The 16,488-nt window shown below is 48.3% G+C and overlaps 1 protein-coding gene across 6 annotated transcripts in view; it reads left to right on the forward strand.

The window, feature by feature from the left end:
- The first annotated feature begins 2,082 nt into the window (after nt 1-2,082).
- Nucleotides 2,083-16,488, forward strand: part of CCDC187 (coiled-coil domain containing 187) — a 38,479-nt gene continuing 24,073 nt past the window's right edge. For 3 of the 6 annotated variants that reach the window (XM_071574515.1, XM_071574518.1, XM_071574521.1), the window contains exons 1-12: nt 2,083-2,317; nt 2,696-2,779; nt 3,397-3,440; nt 4,205-4,298; nt 5,301-5,370; nt 5,803-6,425; nt 8,179-8,277; nt 10,759-10,887; nt 11,215-11,951; nt 12,316-12,407; nt 12,490-13,157; nt 13,524-13,623. In XM_071574515.1, coding sequence (XP_071430616.1) covers nt 2,737-2,779; nt 3,397-3,440; nt 4,205-4,298; nt 5,301-5,370; nt 5,803-6,425; nt 8,179-8,277; nt 10,759-10,887; nt 11,215-11,951; nt 12,316-12,407; nt 12,490-13,157; nt 13,524-13,623 — 2,699 coding nt within the window. In that variant the 5' untranslated portion in view covers nt 2,083-2,317; nt 2,696-2,736. Of the gene's footprint in view, nt 2,318-2,695; nt 2,780-3,344; nt 3,441-4,204; nt 4,299-5,300; nt 5,371-5,802; nt 6,426-8,178; nt 8,278-10,758; nt 10,888-11,214; nt 11,952-12,315; nt 12,408-12,489; nt 13,158-13,523; nt 13,624-16,488 lie in introns of those variants that run through there. The other 3 variants (XM_071574519.1, XM_071574517.1, XM_071574520.1) reach the window with 3 other exon arrangements.

The following is a 16,488-nucleotide window of genomic DNA, read 5'->3' on the forward strand; positions in this document are numbered from 1 at the left end:
AGACTGCAATTAGGGCTCTCCTCACACAGAATAGCTGTGGCTCCCCTCTTGGACAGGAGCTGCATTCCCAGCTCTGAACCCTCTAATCAGGCCCAAACGTTGGCTTGGAACAGCTTGAAGTGGGAACTTTGAGACTCCAGCCTGGAGCTCAGGAATTCTGTGTTTGGTTAGACTTGAAACAGGAATTTTGTGACTCCAGGCTGCAGCTCAGGAATTCCATGTTTGGTCAGACTTGGAGAGCTGAAGTGCTGGGGGTGTCTGAGCACAGCCTGCAGGGACAGTCATTAGATTAGCACTCGGAGGCTGTTCCTTCAGGGCGACTTCTCCAGAGCCCACAAGGATCCATGGACATGACAGGATGTGGTGCCAGTGTCCTGCCTCACCCTCTGAGAGCTTTCCAGCAGTAACGAGCACTTACAATATTGACATTGCAGCTTAATCTGCACAATTACAAAAAAATGAACAAATAATTGAGGATATAAACCACATAAAAGAGCCAGAGTCCATATAAACCAAAATGCTGATGGGACAGTGCACAGATTGCTCTGCTCTGCAGTGGGGTGGGAGGAGAGGACACAGAGTGTCTCCTCAGGGCACTCACTGAGATTCTACCCCAGCAGAGTAAGTGATGGCCAGTGCTGTGGGGTGAGAAGAAATGTGTTTTATCCCTGCTTGTTCATTTTTCTTGTGTTCCAATGCCTTCCATGAATATCTGAGCCAAGGACAAGGATAGCCTTGGGACCTGCTTCAGTATATGAGAGGAGAGGATGATGAGATGAGATGAGATGAGATGAGAGGATGTTTGTGGGAAGCCAATTTAAAGTTCACAAATGGAAAAATTCCACAGGAAACCAATGTCTGAGGACCATCCAACCAAGGAAGAGAAGCAGCACTGAATGATCAGCCTGATCTGATTGTTTGTTGATTGTAGTACTTTTGGTTGTTACCACATCTCCAGAAGGGCAGCAAACAGAGGCACCAGGTGAGATGTGCCCTCAGGGCTGCTCAGCCACACTTTTGGGAGGGTTTAGGAGATGCACTGGCAGGCTCAGTCCAGGATGTCACAGCCCATTGAAGTCCATCAGAAAAGCACGAAAAGGAAAGTGAATCACTGCTGTAGTGAGAGGTTTTCTGCTCCTTCCCGTTCCAGGTTGTCTCTGCCCAGGGTGGCACCTGCCGTCCCCTGGTTGTCCTGGCAGACACTGGCACCTGGAGCCTCTCAGCGCTGAGCGCTGCATCTCCGGTCTGTGAGCTGTGTTTGCCCTCTGCTGTTGGCTGATCAAACTGTTCCCTCTGGAAAACCCAAAACGGCAGGACCTGACGAACCAGAATGGTTACCCCAGTTTCAAACACACTTAAAACTCGTGACACTTAAAGGACTGACACCCACAGCGGGGGAAAAGCCTTATCTGAGACTTTAACGTACATGTATTTTACTTTCTCAAGCTTTTGTTTATAATCGCAGAGACCAGAAATGCTTTTGAAATTGTTTTTTTTTTCCCAAATAAACCCCCAAAATTAAACCCCCTGCTCTGCTGAGCCCAGGGATTTGGGTGTGCCAAAGAGTGCTGCTGAGAGCAGGACAAAAGGCTGGAGGAGCCCCCAGAGGGAGGTGTGAGCAGAGATGCTCTGGAATGGCAAGAGCTGCCCTGCAATGAGGGAAGATGCCCTTGGATGGGGACTCGGATGGGTTTGGTTTCTCTCCCTGCTCTGGCACCCCAGAACTGCAGAGCTGCTCCCACCTGGTCCCTGGGCTGGCCACCCCGCCCTCTCCCTGCAGCCATCCAGTCCTGGCATCTTCTGGAAAGGACACAAGGGCTTGTCCAGAAATCCTCTGGCATCTTGCCACGTGTTTGCAGGCTGAGATCAGCGTTCAGGCGCCTCTTGTTGCTATTTGTGTTCTCTTCTGCCCCCAGCAGCTCTCCCCGTGCTGTGGCCACTGTTGCTCTGCACAGAGGGGCCCAAACAAAGGTGTGACCGTGGCTGGGGACACTCCTCTGGGCTGGGGACACTCCTCTGGGTTGGGGACACTCCTCTGGGCTGGGACACTCCTGTGGATGTCCTCCCACTCCTGCCAGGACTCATGGGCAGGGCAGGGACTGACCTGCAGTGTCTCCTCTGCATTCCCAGCTGGTACCAGGGAGTGAGCCCAGGGAAGGAGCAGCGCATGGGATGTTCAGTGCTGAGACCTTTCTCACACCTTTGGAAGTTTCTTCTGGGATGAGCCACTGGAGAAGGACTGCAGATCATCTCTAAAGTGCTTTTCCACAGCTCCTAAGAGGAGACTTTGATCCATGCATGGCTGAGGCTTCCCAAGGTAAGTGTTGAACAGGCAGTAATGGAGGGATGTAGGAGGGAGCTGTTTCTCCTGCCTCTCTGACCACACAGTCACTCCTCAGGGGGATGCCCTGAGCTCCCAAGGCAGCTCTTCAGGGTGGATTGACCCAGGGCAGGACATTTACCTGCTCTGTCATATCCCTGTCTGTCCTGAGACTCCTTCATAATGCTGAGAAAATGAGTAATACCAGGTAACATTCGCAAACACCACAGAAATGTCAATTGTGAGGGTCTTTATGGGCAGTCAGCAATTACAGATGAGAAAATCTGTGTATATATTTATATATATAGACATCAGAATTTTCCAGGCTGCTCTCAAGGGACAGCAATGACTCGTTCTCTTGCATGGCTGTTTCAGAGGTGGATACCAAATAAGCAGAGCTACAGCACAGCTAAGAGATGAACAACAGCTTTGCACCTGGAGAACTGGATCCTCTGGCTGGTATGTGGGCAATGAGCTTCCATCTTCTCTGTACAGTCCTTGAGAGACTTGGGTGACTTTATTTTAAACCAAGAATTTCTCACTTTAGTGCTTAGTTTAATCTGAGTTGCACAACTTCAGGCATAATGGAGCAAGTACTTTGAAGTTTGGAGAGTGCTGGACAGTTTTATAACTGCTCAGAGCTTTTCCAGCAGCACCAAAGCTCTCAATTTCATGCTGCTTTTTAACAAAAATCTGCTCTGTGAATCTTCCTCAGCCTAAAATCATCCCAGCTCAACTTCTGTGGAATGTGTTCAACAAGTTCACACCAGGAGCTTCTCTTGATCTGCTGTGTCACTTTGGTGTTCCTCCCTACAAAGACATGAGCTATTCTTGCTCCCACAAATAATCCTCTGTGTCAGTTTTTTTTGTAATTAGCTCCCACAAATAGGACTGAATTGGGAAATTCTTAAATTTGTGCTAAAGTCAGCAAGGATCTGCTGGATAAACACTAAGATAGCCCAGAGAGCATTAGCTCTGCCAGACCCAAACACACAGTGAAATACACCATTTTTCTGTGTTTCAGCCACTGTGATCTGAATTGATGCTGAAACATCTTTCCTCTCTTGACTCCACAGATGTGGCCTTGGCTTGGAAGAGTGTCCAGGAGGCCAAAGCAGTGGTAGGTGGTTCAGGGAACTCTTTCTGTCCCAAACCTTTGTCACTCTCTGTCAGCTCCCTGTGCATCACCTGCACAGAGTTTCCTTCAATGAAACATTGTCATTGAAACATGTAACTGTGCCATGTGGGTTATTCTTTCCCAATCAACAGCTCAGCCCTTGAATCATTTGCTCAATATGATTAATAATATATTAATAACTAACAAAAAGAGGTTAAAGGGGAAAGCCAGGAATCTTATCCAGTTTCACAACACTCTTCAAAATAAATGACAAGAGCAGACAAAGCTTGGCCTTGGTTGTGGTTGAAGCCCTGAGCAGAAAAACAGCTGGGACATCCTGAATTCTCCATCTTATCATCCTCTGAGTAGGGAACATGATGGTGTTGATATCAGGAACTGATACTTATTGAATAAATGCATAATATTATCCAAATTCATGGGGTGTTGCTTGCCCAGCAGAGCCTGACACCAGAATCCCACTGCTGGAGTTGCTCTTGGCTTAAAAACATCAGCAAAAATCCGTGGCACAAATACATGCAAAGTGAAATAAAGGAGAGAGGTGATTTCATGTCTTATCTTCCCAGTCAACTGCATTCCTTCCAACTGTAGGAAATGCCACATGGAACATGCTCAGACATGCCAGTATTTACACAGTAACTGCAAAATTAATCAGAGCTGCAGTGTGTGCCAGCAAAAAGCTACCAGGGGAAAAAAAAAACCCAACAAACATATGTCACCCTTCAAAAGACAAATCTGCCTTTTCACAGCTACAAAGGATTGAAAACAAATTTTATCATCAAACATGGAGTGGTGCCAAATCTCAGGCAGCCAGAAGAAAGCTTTGGCACGAGAAGAGCTTTGGTGAGTTCTGAGTTACTGGGAAACTGCTGAGATGGGATTGCTTTGGTGCTGGAGGGAAGGGAGGGTGACAGGAGAGAGTGAAAAACCCTCTTTAGTGAGGGAGGTGTCTGTTTGCATCAGTTTTCTGTATGTTCCCAGCAAAATATCATGAGGCACACGGAGTCACACCTTGCTGGGGAGAGCTCAGGCAGAAAATTGGGCTTCTCCTCTGAGGTTTTTTCCCCAGAGATAACTGAAGTGATGCAAATGCATCATTTTGTTTGCTAACTTTAGAAGGAAACACATAGTGTGCTTAGAATCATTTCTAAAAGATAAAGAGGGAGAAGGAAAAAAGCAGGGAATCTATCCAAATTCCAGAAGACTTTTAGAACCTAATGACAAGGACAGACTTCACTTAATATTTTTGCATCTGCTGGGTATTTGTTTTTGAGTTGGCCTTTTGGCTGGGAGCAGTTTCAGCAGTTTATTTCTGTTCTTTTGTCCTTTGTGCCATGCCCATGGAAGTGGATCCCTGCCTGGATCCTGCTCTTGGGAACAGGGATAACAAGAGAGGTGTGAGCTGAACTCTTGATGGAGTTTTGGTTTTGCATGGGAAACTCCTTTTCTTCTTTCCAACCCATTTGAACAAGGGAGGGACAGATGAGATGGGTGTTTGGAATTGGGTTTAAATGACAAGGGTGAGATCTGACCTGCTGGAGGACACTTTAACACCAAATCCTATGGGATTTATGGACACTGGGGACTAGAGGTAGCCCAGGTTTCTGTGCAAGCTGGTGGCAAATCCTCAGTCTGCCCTGGGTGGCACAGAGACAGCCTAGAGAGAGATTTGGACACCAAACTCTCCCTGTTCCATCCCAGAACTGCAATCCTGGCAGCCCCTTTCTAAGTGGGAATGAAATGTTACCCAGGTTTGGTGGGGGAATAGTCCCCAGTGAAAGGGGCTGTTTGAATGTAATGGTTAAGGAACATTTCTGACACTGAGGTGGTTTTGCTGTGCTGTAGATGGTGAGAGGAACAAAGATGAAACAGCTCTGAGTGAGAAAAAGAGCACTGAGATCCCTCCAGGCTGCAGGTAAATAATAACCTGGATGTACCTGGGGCATGAAGAGATGAAGGCACACAGAAAGGGATTTAAAATTCTGGGATGCAGGACTTCAGGAAAATGTTATCACCTTACTATTTAGGAGAAAAAATTAAAAAGTCACCAGACAGTCTGACCCTGAGAAATGCTGACCAACAGGGCACTGGGGGAAGGCAATCCCTGCCATCAGCTCTCTGTGTCTGCCCTTGCTCCTCATTGCTCTTATCAGACACGGTTTGCATTGGACTTCCCAAATATTCTCTTTGTTTGCCAAACTTCTGGTGACTGGCAAAGTGTTGAGTCTGTGGAGACACTGAGGTCACCACCAGAGCAGGTTGTGGAAACTCAGCACCATTCTTGTTAATGTATTGACCAATTTAATATGCATCCTATATACTCAACCTTGGGTTTCTTTTTCTTAAGGAAGGGAAGCCCTGCTGCTCTGACCCCCTCCTGGACACAGATCTGTTGGACTGAGAGCCCTGCTGGGACCTCTGGCTCTTCCAGAATGATCCCTCTGTCCCTCAGGGAAGCCTCACGCTCTGCTCCTTCCAGCCCTGCCAGGGACTGGGCTGTGGGTGGCAAAGGCACAGCTGGGACATGGACTCCTGCAAAGAACCTGGACAGACCAAGAAGGGACAATTTCTGGGATCAGGCAGATCCAAGAGGTCACACAGTACAGAAGGAAAAACCTGCCTGCTCCCTTCATCACCCACCTCACTCCCCTGCAGGGAGCAGGTCATTTCTGGCTGTCCCAGGTGGCAACTGGACCAACACTCCCATGCCCATGGCTCTCCTCCCTCCCACATGCCACCTGCCACCAGCCAGCAAGGCCAGTGACCAGAAACTGGAAGAGCTGTGGACAAAATCACCCCAAAATAAGTTGGAGCAACTCAAGAAGAGGATCCAGGAGCAGAAGAGAAAGCAACAAGCAGCACCTCGGGAGCAGAAACACCTCATTTCTGCTCAAGAGCCAATGGCAAACAGAGCCCTGAAGAGAAAGGTGTGCAGGGTGGGCTCTGCTCCTCCTGCTCCAGCTTACAGAGGTCAGTGATAGTCTGGAATCTCTGGAGAAAAGCTGGAGCTGTGTCTTACCCAGCAGTGGCACAGCTGAGTAACTTCCCACACAGCTTCCACCCCACACTTTGCTACCTGCTGGACACCACTGATGTTCTTGGGATAAATCCATTCACTGCTGCAGCTCCAGAACTCCCTGGGCTGTACAGCCCACCCTGCTCCCTCAGGTCACTTCTCCACTGGATTTACTCCCCAACATGCATAAGTTCATTCATTTCTTTCCAGAAAATACTAAAGAATTTGGTGCAAATCTATTTTCTTGCCTTTCCTCCCACATCCTTTAGCCACGTGTAAAGCATGGGATGGGAAACAGCAGCACAGCAGGGCAGGTATTTACAGCAGGAATTGTGCAGTTCAGAGGCATTACAGGGGATTTAACAGTTCAGTCTGTGGAACTAGTGTGGATCTGAAAGCAAAGATTATTAGGCTGTCCTTATCCTGCTTTGCTGCTAAATTTGGGGCTGAAGAACCATCCATGTACAGCTGTCACCTCAGTTCAGTGTGGTTTGAGACCTCAGGTTGCTGAGCAAGGCATGGAGTGTGGAGCCAGCCCTGCCTGGGGAGAGCCCTGAGCCTGCTCAGCCAAGGGGATTACTGAGGGAATGTGGGGCTGGGGAAGAGGAGCTGGAAAGCTGCACACAATAAATCTTATTGCTGTAATAGCATTAGTGTTAATTCAGTGGGCACTGGGATCCCTGTCACACCCCACCAGCCCCCATGGGCATTTCCCTTGGATTTGCTCCCTGTCTCCACTTAAGGGGTGATTGGAGGAGTGTTTTGGTGCCTCCCTGGGCACTGTGACAGCCACACGTCCCCACTGCCACCTCCCTGTGCAGCTCCCTCAGGCAGCACTTTGTGTCAGGTTACCCCTCCCAACACCCAGAGGCCAAAGCCACAATCCAGGCTGAGCCTCTTTTGGACATCCCAAGGAAAGGTTGGTTTTATTTTAACCCAGATCACCTTATTTAACTGAGTTGGGAACTACCAAACTACTCAACTTGCAGAACAGGCTGAGGGTGAACAGCTCCAGACACCCAGTCCTGGTGGCCCTTGCTCAGTGTGTCTGCCTGTCCCCACCACTGGGGACAGTGTCACAGCTGCTCTGCCAGGTGTTCCCTCTGCCAGACTCCTGCTCTCCAGCCCAGGGAAAACCTCTGTTTTCCACTGTCCAGGAGCTCAGTGCTGTTGAACTGCAGCATCTGCACAGCTCCTTGTAGCCTGATGGGTCTCAAAGATCTGTTTGTCTTGGTTTTAGTGCTCTGAACCTGCTCTGCTCTCTTGCCTGATGCAGAGCACAGAATACCAGGCAGAGAGGGACAATAAAAGGGACAATAAAAAAGCACCCAAGATCCCAGGTTAGCAATGGGGTAACTTGCCCAAGCATCAGTGTTTGCTCTGTTAGTCTGGATATCCAGAGATCCAAGGGAAGTGTCCCATTGCCCCCTGGATATCCCAGTTAGGTCAGAGCACTCTGTTGTATGGACAGACAGGGATAAAACCTCAGGGATGGATCCAGGCCAGTGCCTCCTCTGCTGGGACATCTGTACCACAAACAAACCCAGCAGTCCTGCTTGTTTGGGGACCAGTTTCATTAAAAAGGCTCCTGTTTTGTGTTCCCAGGGACTGGGACTGGGATTGGTTTGCTGGTTCAGCGATGCCTGAAGTTTGTTTTCAGGTGCACACTAATTCCTGTCTGTGTTTTATTTCCCCTCCTGACTAAAGACCAAAGAGGGAGAAGCTCAGCACAGAGGACCCAAACACAAAGCCAGAGACTGCCTCCACCCAAGTCCTCTGTCCTGGAGAGACCAGGGGCAGGGAAAGGTAAGGATGAAAACCATGAGAAATTACATGGTCTGATGGACAAAACTACTGCAAGTTGGTGGGATCTGGAAATTCACCTGCCAAAATGAACACCAAAACCAGGATCCACAGCTGAGCCCCAAACAGGTTGTACCAAGCAGGTGCCAAAGAAAACCACTGAGGGAACAGACACAGATAATTTCTGCAAGGAGGCAGAAGATGAACCCTGGCAGCACAGGGTGAAAAGGCTGAATTTCTGGGTTAGCTGCTGGTGAATCGTGCTGAGCCTCCAGAATGAGGTGTCAGACTGGCCACCCAATCCCACTTTCTGTGGGAAGGTTTGGCAAGTCCCTTCACACAGAGAGCCCCCAGGCACTGCATGGCAGAGCATTTGCCACAGGCTTTGTCTGTGCCCACTGGTATCACCCAAACCCAGCCTTTGGTACCTGTGAGTCTGTCCCACCATTGAATCCCAGACCTGCCAGGATTAAAAATCATCAGAAATGGAAAATAAGTCATATATTCTCAGTGGGAAGAGCTGCCTGTCACCTGCTCAGTCCTGTGTTCCCTGATGAATGGAGTGTCACCAAAGGCAGGGATTTCCTGCCAAACAGGCACTGAATCAAAGCAGGGAAAAGTCAGATGAATTTTCCAGAGCTGAACTACAAAATCAACAATGGGAACAAGAGTCTCAGTTGCTAATTCTCAGTTTTATTTGATGGGCCTGAGGGTAGATTTGAATTCCTGGGGTAATTTTACCCACCTAATGCTGTGCCTTTGCATAGAGGTGGTTGCATTCAGATTTTCTGGGCAAATAGTGGAAGTGCTGTGGGTGGTACTTCACACCAGCCAAGTTACCAGGGAAGCAACTTGTGTGAAACCAGAGAAAAAATCCAACAGTCTGCATATGAAATGATGAGCAGAGTGGCATCCTGTGCTCTCCTGCCTAAGTATGATTTAAAATGCATGAAATATGTAATAATTTCCTTCTCTCTCCTTTTTTTTTTTTTGTTTTAATGGATTGTTTGAAAAATGGCTTGATCTTCCTCTGAGAGTGGGTCATAATAAGACCAAGGCACGTGAGGCATTTATCATTGTAACTGCCAGTGTCAGGGTGTCTTTATTGGCTATTAGTTTCTGTCAGGGAAAGAGCCAAGGCAGGGCTACAAAGAGATGAATGAGGGGCAGGGGTCAGAGCCTGAGTACTCAGGAATTTGATGAATTATAAATTTGCTGTAGTTAACAAAAAATTAAGTCACAACAACTATAAAATATTCATCTGTTCATAGATGGGGGGGGAAAAAAAACCCCAGGAGAACATTTAAATCAAAAGGTTTTCGTCTCTCAACTGTTCTCCTCAGAAATTCAGGCTGCTCTTGAACTTTAGCATCACAGTTTCTGTAGTTAATGAACACTGTGCAGATAAAGAGATCTAATTGAAATCCAACATGGTGAAACATTGTTAGATCTACCTATTAATTGGGTGCATTCAGAGAAACTAAGACAGTGTGGAAAAGAAATGCATCCTTCATCTTTAGTACTGCTAAACTAGGAAACAAAGTAATACAGAAAGTGATCCTTAAAGACAGGGCTGGATCCAGCCCTCCTGAGCCCAACACACTCTGAAATAGCTTGAATATTTTAATTGGGGGAGAAGTTGGTGGGGGAGGATTTCCATGCAAAGTCCAACTAAATACCTGTTTAGTCACCTCGTGCTGGTTTGCAATAAATACATAATTGTACAGGTATTGGCATGCTGTGAATGCAACCTGAAATTATGAAGTAAAACAGTGATAAATGTTGTCTATAATGTGACACCACGTATTAAGCAGGAGGAATTTGTTTGTGCCTCGTTCTGCATCGTTTGTATCTGCATTCCACATTGTCCCTCGTTCCTGTGTCAGCCATTGATCCTTCCACACCACATCCTGCTGAGTCTCACCACTTAAAAATTAATTAGTTTGCTCCAGTGATTTGAAGCAATCACAAGGGAAAGAATGACTTTGTTCTCCACTTCCCTCCAGTTCTCCAGTGTGCTGGTGCCCAGCAAGCCCCAGCTGTCTCAGGATGCTCTCAGGTTTTCTCAGGTTGATGTCCCAACCTCTTAATGTTTTTGAGGACTCTGAGAGTCGGTGTTTTCTGAGTAAAACTTGTAAGATCTGTGTGAACACAGTAGAAGTGATAAATTATATAAATACTAATGGTAAAGCCTTAGGAAACCACCAAACCTTCATATGTTGCCCTCATCTGATTCATGAAAAAGTTGAGTAGACCCTGGCAGGGTGAGAGCCACCAAGGCTGGAGTGCTTTAAAAACCTTCTATTAGCAAAATAACACCAACTTTTTTTTTTTAAACCTGCTCTGACTGAAACGTTTGAGATCTCCCAACACCTTGAGTGTAATTCCTGGAATTCACCATTAAAAAAGACTTTTAATAGAGCTACAATTTTCTTTCACAGAACATTTGAGGGGTTAATAATTCAAAACAAATGCTTGTTTCAGGTGCAAAGCTGCCTGGTGCTTCTGCATGGAGAGAAGGACAGAAGTTGGCTAGAAAGTTGCTTGGCCCACCCCCTGAATTTCCAAACCTGAGGAGCAGAGCTGAAGAGCAGAGCACAGCAAACACTTTTGGTACAGCTGCCTCTCTGGTTGTTTTGGCACACAAACAAAAACCTGATTTAATAAACCTAATTGAAACAAAAAGTTTCCAGGCCCTTCCAAGCACCTTCCTTTAATGACTCTTGCACTAACCATTGGCCACTACAACTTCCCATTTCACCTTTGCAGAGTTGCCTTCTCACTTGAACATCCCAGTTTGCACAGCAGATGTCCAAGTCTGGGCTGTTCATGCCAACAGTCCCCAGACCCTGAGCAGGTTTTGAGATGCACATGATAGAGACAGGAACTGGTACTCTTTGGAGTAATAACACTGCTGTTGTTTCCAAATGTTTCCCACAGAACCTGGCAGAGGATTTGAGACAATACCAGTGATGGAAAACAGCTGGAGAGACAAGGGAAGGGACCCTGTGGGGAAGAGCCCTGAATTCCAGAGCTGGAGGGCTGTGGGAAGGGGCAGCAATGCAACAACTGAGGATACAAACCAAGCACTCAGCACCTTCCACTTCCAGTCCCATGATGGGAACAGACCTACCAGACTCCCAAAAGATACTGCAAAAGGAAAGGGATCCCCAGGGATTGTTCTGCAGCAATTCCTAGGGCTCCATTCTCCTCCACCTGGACTTTGGGGCATAACTCCCTCTGCCTTCTGTGGGGAAAGGGCACAACCCTCACTAATGCCAGAGGGAGCCAAGCCCAGCACCCCAGGAAGCTGCAGCAGAGGGAAAAGTGCATCTCCTCAGAGGCTGAAAGGCTTGAGCAGCCCTGCACAGAGAGCATCTGAGAAAGAAAACCTGAAGCACCCTTCAAAGAGGAGGGTAAACCTGAAAAACCCTCACCCCTACAGCCCTGAAATCGTTCGGGAATTTATGAATAGAAAAAAGGAAGAAAGGAAGAGAAAACTCCTCAAAGAGAAAAAGTCTTTGGTGGAGGCTGCAGAGATGAGGAAGAAGAGACTGCAAGAGGTGTACAGGAAACAGAAAGAAGCCATTGGGAAGAAATCCTGTCCTGACCAGATGTACAAGCTCATTGGGAAAGCAGCTCCTGCAAAAGGAAATCCTCAGTGTGACCTTGAGCATGTAAGTCATCCAGGAGTGGCAGCTTGAAACCCCTCCAATCTTGATCAGCACAGCACTGGGTAGGACATGAAACACTTCATTCAAATGCTTTGAAGTGTCAGGGAGGAAAAGTTTTATGTAGAGAAACAGAGCAATTAATTTCTAATCATGGCAAGAACTGCTGAGCTCATTAGCAGGGCTGCAACTCTCAACTTCGGGGCCAAAATCCTGGAAATCTCCATTGCCTGAGCTGAAAGAACAGGTTTGTTTGTAGTATGAGCAGTTTTCCAGTTACATGAGTCAATTATTAAGTGGGACAAAAGCCAAATACTACCCTCCTGTTGGCAGCTGCTTGGTGCTTACACTGATGGCTCTTCTCTTCCAGGAGCAAAGCAGTGGGGGAATCCTGGGGAGGAGTTCCATGGCCTGGCTGGATGGAACACCCTGCCCTCTACTGCACAGAGATCACACAGGCAGGTACTCAGACTTCAAAAGCAGTAATAAAGGCACTTTCTCAGAACACACTACAGACATATTTCTCTCTTTTGTTTTTTAACAGGAATCAACTTCCAGAATCTGCTCAATCCCCTAAAAAAGGAGAGGCATTGGCTCCTCCAGAACCCCTGGGATGTGAATGCTGCTTTCTCAGTGAGGATTTGAGGGAGTGCTGTCCCCCAGCTCTGCCTTCACCTCCTCTGAGATTTTCCCCTCCTCAGGACAATGCAAAACCTTTCTCCAAGGACTTGATTTCTGAACTTTCTCCTTACAGAAGCAAACAGGATCGAGTGAAAGCCATTCATAGTCTGTCCAAGGAACTAGAAGAAAAGATTGACATGACAACTAAGAGGCTGAGTGCAGAAAGCTGGGTTAAAGACTCTGCTGACAAAACATCAACACAGACAACTTTGGATCTTCACAATGACTCCTCTTCTGTCCCAGAACCTGAGACTTCCAGAGATAAGCTAGACAGGAAAATGACTGCACAAATGCTTCTGGATGTTGCTGATCCTGATGTGCTATGTGTGTCACCCAGCAGGGAATTTCCTGGACTGGACAGGGTTAGACTTGTGGGTAGCACTGAGGGAGCAACAGCCCTGGACAGGCAGCAGGAAATGCCCACTCCTTTGCCTGGTGGGAGTTCTGAGAGGAAAGAATTCCCCTGGATCATTCACAGCACAGCACAGAGGCACCTCAGCACTGGGGGAGACCTGAGCAACACATTGCAAGGTAAATCCTATTGACACAATCCAACAGGGACTCTCAGGTGCCATTGCCCAAGTCTGTCAGAGCTGCAAAGTGGTGGTTAAGCTTCACCTCCCCTTGGCTGTTGGAAGTGTTGTGTCCTGGAAAATCCCTGAGTACTGGGTCTTCTAGGCTTTGCTTTCTTCTCCTGTGAAACTACATCTCTTAATTCCCAAAAGTAAGGAAGGAATTACACACCTGACCCCACCTACTTGGAAATTTGTGGATAAGCAGAGCTGTATGGAAGTTATTGCTCACACATAGGGAGGCAGTGAATAGATGCCAAAGCTGGGCCATTTCATTTCTACAAAAAGCATATTTATTAAATGCCTTCATTTGTCTCTTTAAAAGGTTTCCCTGTGAGTAAAGGCTCCGAGGTGGACATAAACCCCTGGCATGGAAAGCCAATAGCCAGCCCAGCCTCTCCAGCTCACAGATTCCTCTCTGGAAGGTAAACAAAGCTGGATATATCATTTTCTGCTACATGTGCCACATGCACATGCACTTCAAATAAATAGCACCAATTCAGCATGGAGCAGACAGCCCTGTGCTCCTCACCCAGAGAATTGCCGAGCAGGCAGGTTTGGCCACACGAATAGAGGGAACCTCCTATTTGTAGGGAGCGGTGGATCAATGGGGAGGGTTCGGCTGGAGTTTTGGAGAGGTGGAGCTGGACCTGCCGAGCAGGAGGGAGTGCTGGGAACAGAGATGTCTCTCGGGGCAGCCCAGCCCTGCACTCCTGTCCGCGGGAGCGCTGCTTTCCCCTCCCCCCCCGCGAGCAGAGGCATCCCCGGGGCTGTGCATCCCCCGGGCTGTGGGTGCCCGGGGGTGGTGAATCCCTCGGGACCGATGGATCCCTGGGACCGATGGATCCCCCGGGGCTGTGCATCCCCCGGCACCGATGGATCGCCCAGTACCGACGGATCTCCGGGACCGATGGGCCCCGGCGCGGTGGGTGCCGTTCCCCTCTGCCGCCGCCGGGGGGCGCGGCAGCCGCGGGCAGCGCCAGCGGGTCGGACCGAGGGTCCCTTCGGGCACCCGGGTACGGTCCCCTGATCTCCGTGCGGGGATTAACGAGTGCTCCGATCAACTGCACGGGACAAATTCATTTCTAGTGCTTGTTTTCACTCACTTCGCTCCAAAAGCGAGTGAAAAATTCCGAGTATTGCAGCTCTGTGTGAGCAACACCTGCCCATGCACAGCATCTTTCCTTGGACAGCACTCGTGTCAGAGGGAAGTGGTTATTGTGGGAAACGGGCTGGGAAGCAGGAATTGGAGACAGAAGGATTGCATTCATGGAGGTTGTTTTCAGCCTACGTTAATTAAAAATTGAATGTAGACAGCAGTCCATGTCTTGGAGAGCAAAGACATATTCCTGTAACTGCGCCAGGGGGTCATCTCTGGTGACAAAGAGGACCATGAAGGGCCCTGTTAGCTCAGACACCATCACTGCCTTCAGGTTGGAGCTTGTCCTGCCCAGCCACAGAGAAGGACAAAGCCAGAGCCCCCCCCAGGAGCTGCAGAAACATCTTCCCTTAGAGAATAAATCCCCCGAGCCCTGGAAGATTAAATATCACCTGGACAGGCATTACCAAAGAAAGGACATTTGTGCAGCAAACTGGCCACCGTGTCCCCTGCATCCTGTTCAGGGGAAGGACAAGGTGTTGGTGCTGTGGGATGCTGCCAGGTAGGGATGGGCTGGCTGTGCTCCATGGGCACTGCTCTGGTGCCTGGGACCAGGCTGGCTGTGCCAACCCACCTGCAGCTGAACTGCAGAGAGCTCTGGTGGGGAAAAGAGCATGTTTTGGTTTTTTCAACTGAAGGTGAGATATTAGGCACAGCATTCTTTTTAAGAAGATTGTTTACAGCTTTACAGAGCAAAGTAAACATTTGGAAAACGAAAATTGGAGAGAGAAGCCCAGGCAGCTCAGCTTACCAAAGTTATGAACTGTAATTACTGGCATTACCAAGAGTTAAACCCCTGTTCTTTGGGCACAGCTACCACATTCACAAGAGTTGGGCTGATTTCTGATCCAAGAGATCAGTTGCAAGGATTATGGAGCTGTCCTGTCCCAGAAGAAGGCAAATGTATAAAACATGAGCTCTGGCCACTCAGAGTTTGCAGTGGGGACAGTCAGAGCTGTGTCTGCACTGCACCTTGGGGAGCACAGACCACCAGTCATGGGTCCATCACTCTGGTTGTGTTTCTGTGCCACCCTCACTCACAGGAATGGCAGGCAGGGGCAGAACCCCCGTGGGCCCCAATGGGAACAGTCCCCAGCTGTGAGGGGTGAGCATCAGACCAAGCAGAGATAAGACAGATTGCAGTGATTCCCCAACAATGCAATTACTGGGAAAGCAAAGCTCCCGTGTGTTCGAGCAGCCGAGTCCAAGGGAGTCCTCAGAGCATCACTGAAAAAAGCACCAATAAAACCTCTCAAACAATAAATCATAACCCTGTTGCAAGTGCTGCTTCAAAAGATGAGGAGAGCTACTTGCAGATAAAATATTGCTGTATTTAGAGATTACAAGTGGAAAGGGTTGCTATATTGTGCATGACTCCATACTCATCTCCCCATGGGCTGAGGGCTCCCTCTGATGCAGCAGCAGTGACAGCAAGGGGACAATATAAAGGAAAGACCACCACCCTTTCTTAGCTACTGGTAAAGTAGGGAATTCAAAGGTTCAAAGTAAAAGCCTGTCTTTTTTTCCCAGCTATTATTTGCACATAACCTAGAGTTTGATTTTGCACCTTTCCTGAAGCCTTGCACGCTCACCCATGGGAAGCAGAAGGGGAGGGGAGTCCTTTGGCACACAGCAGGGGGTGGCACACGGCAGCAGGGACATGGTGAGGCTCCAGTGAACAAGTTACTCCTGAAGCTGATCCTTTATCAACTGAGTCACACTAAGGCACACAGATCAGAACAGAGAGAGCCACATGGTAAAGGAGCACCAGTCACCTCTGTCAGCAAAGGAGGTGGCTGAGGAACTTTCCAGGGTCATAATTTCTCTTGCTCTGGAACATTTGCACTGTGAGTGCCTGAACTGCATTGTGGAAGAAGGAAGTGAAGGGATCCTGTCTTTTGATTTGCACACCAAATTTCCCAGGGCTGTGCTCCACAAAGGGTCAGTGCTGTGCCTGTGCAGCTCATCACTGACATAGCTGGAGCTGGGTCAGAAAATGTGATGGTAAAATCAGCTGGATTGGGTTTATGCTCTGAATTCCACTGTTGCTGCCAGTGAGTTACAAATCCACAGTTGGCTACAACAGACATTCTCTCCAAGAGTTCATGTGAACAAAGCCACCTGTTAAAAC

The sequence above is a fragment of the Pithys albifrons genome, chromosome 20 (assembly GCF_047495875.1).
Source record: "Pithys albifrons albifrons isolate INPA30051 chromosome 20, PitAlb_v1, whole genome shotgun sequence".
Classification (NCBI taxonomy): Eukaryota; Metazoa; Chordata; class Aves; order Passeriformes; family Thamnophilidae; genus Pithys; species Pithys albifrons.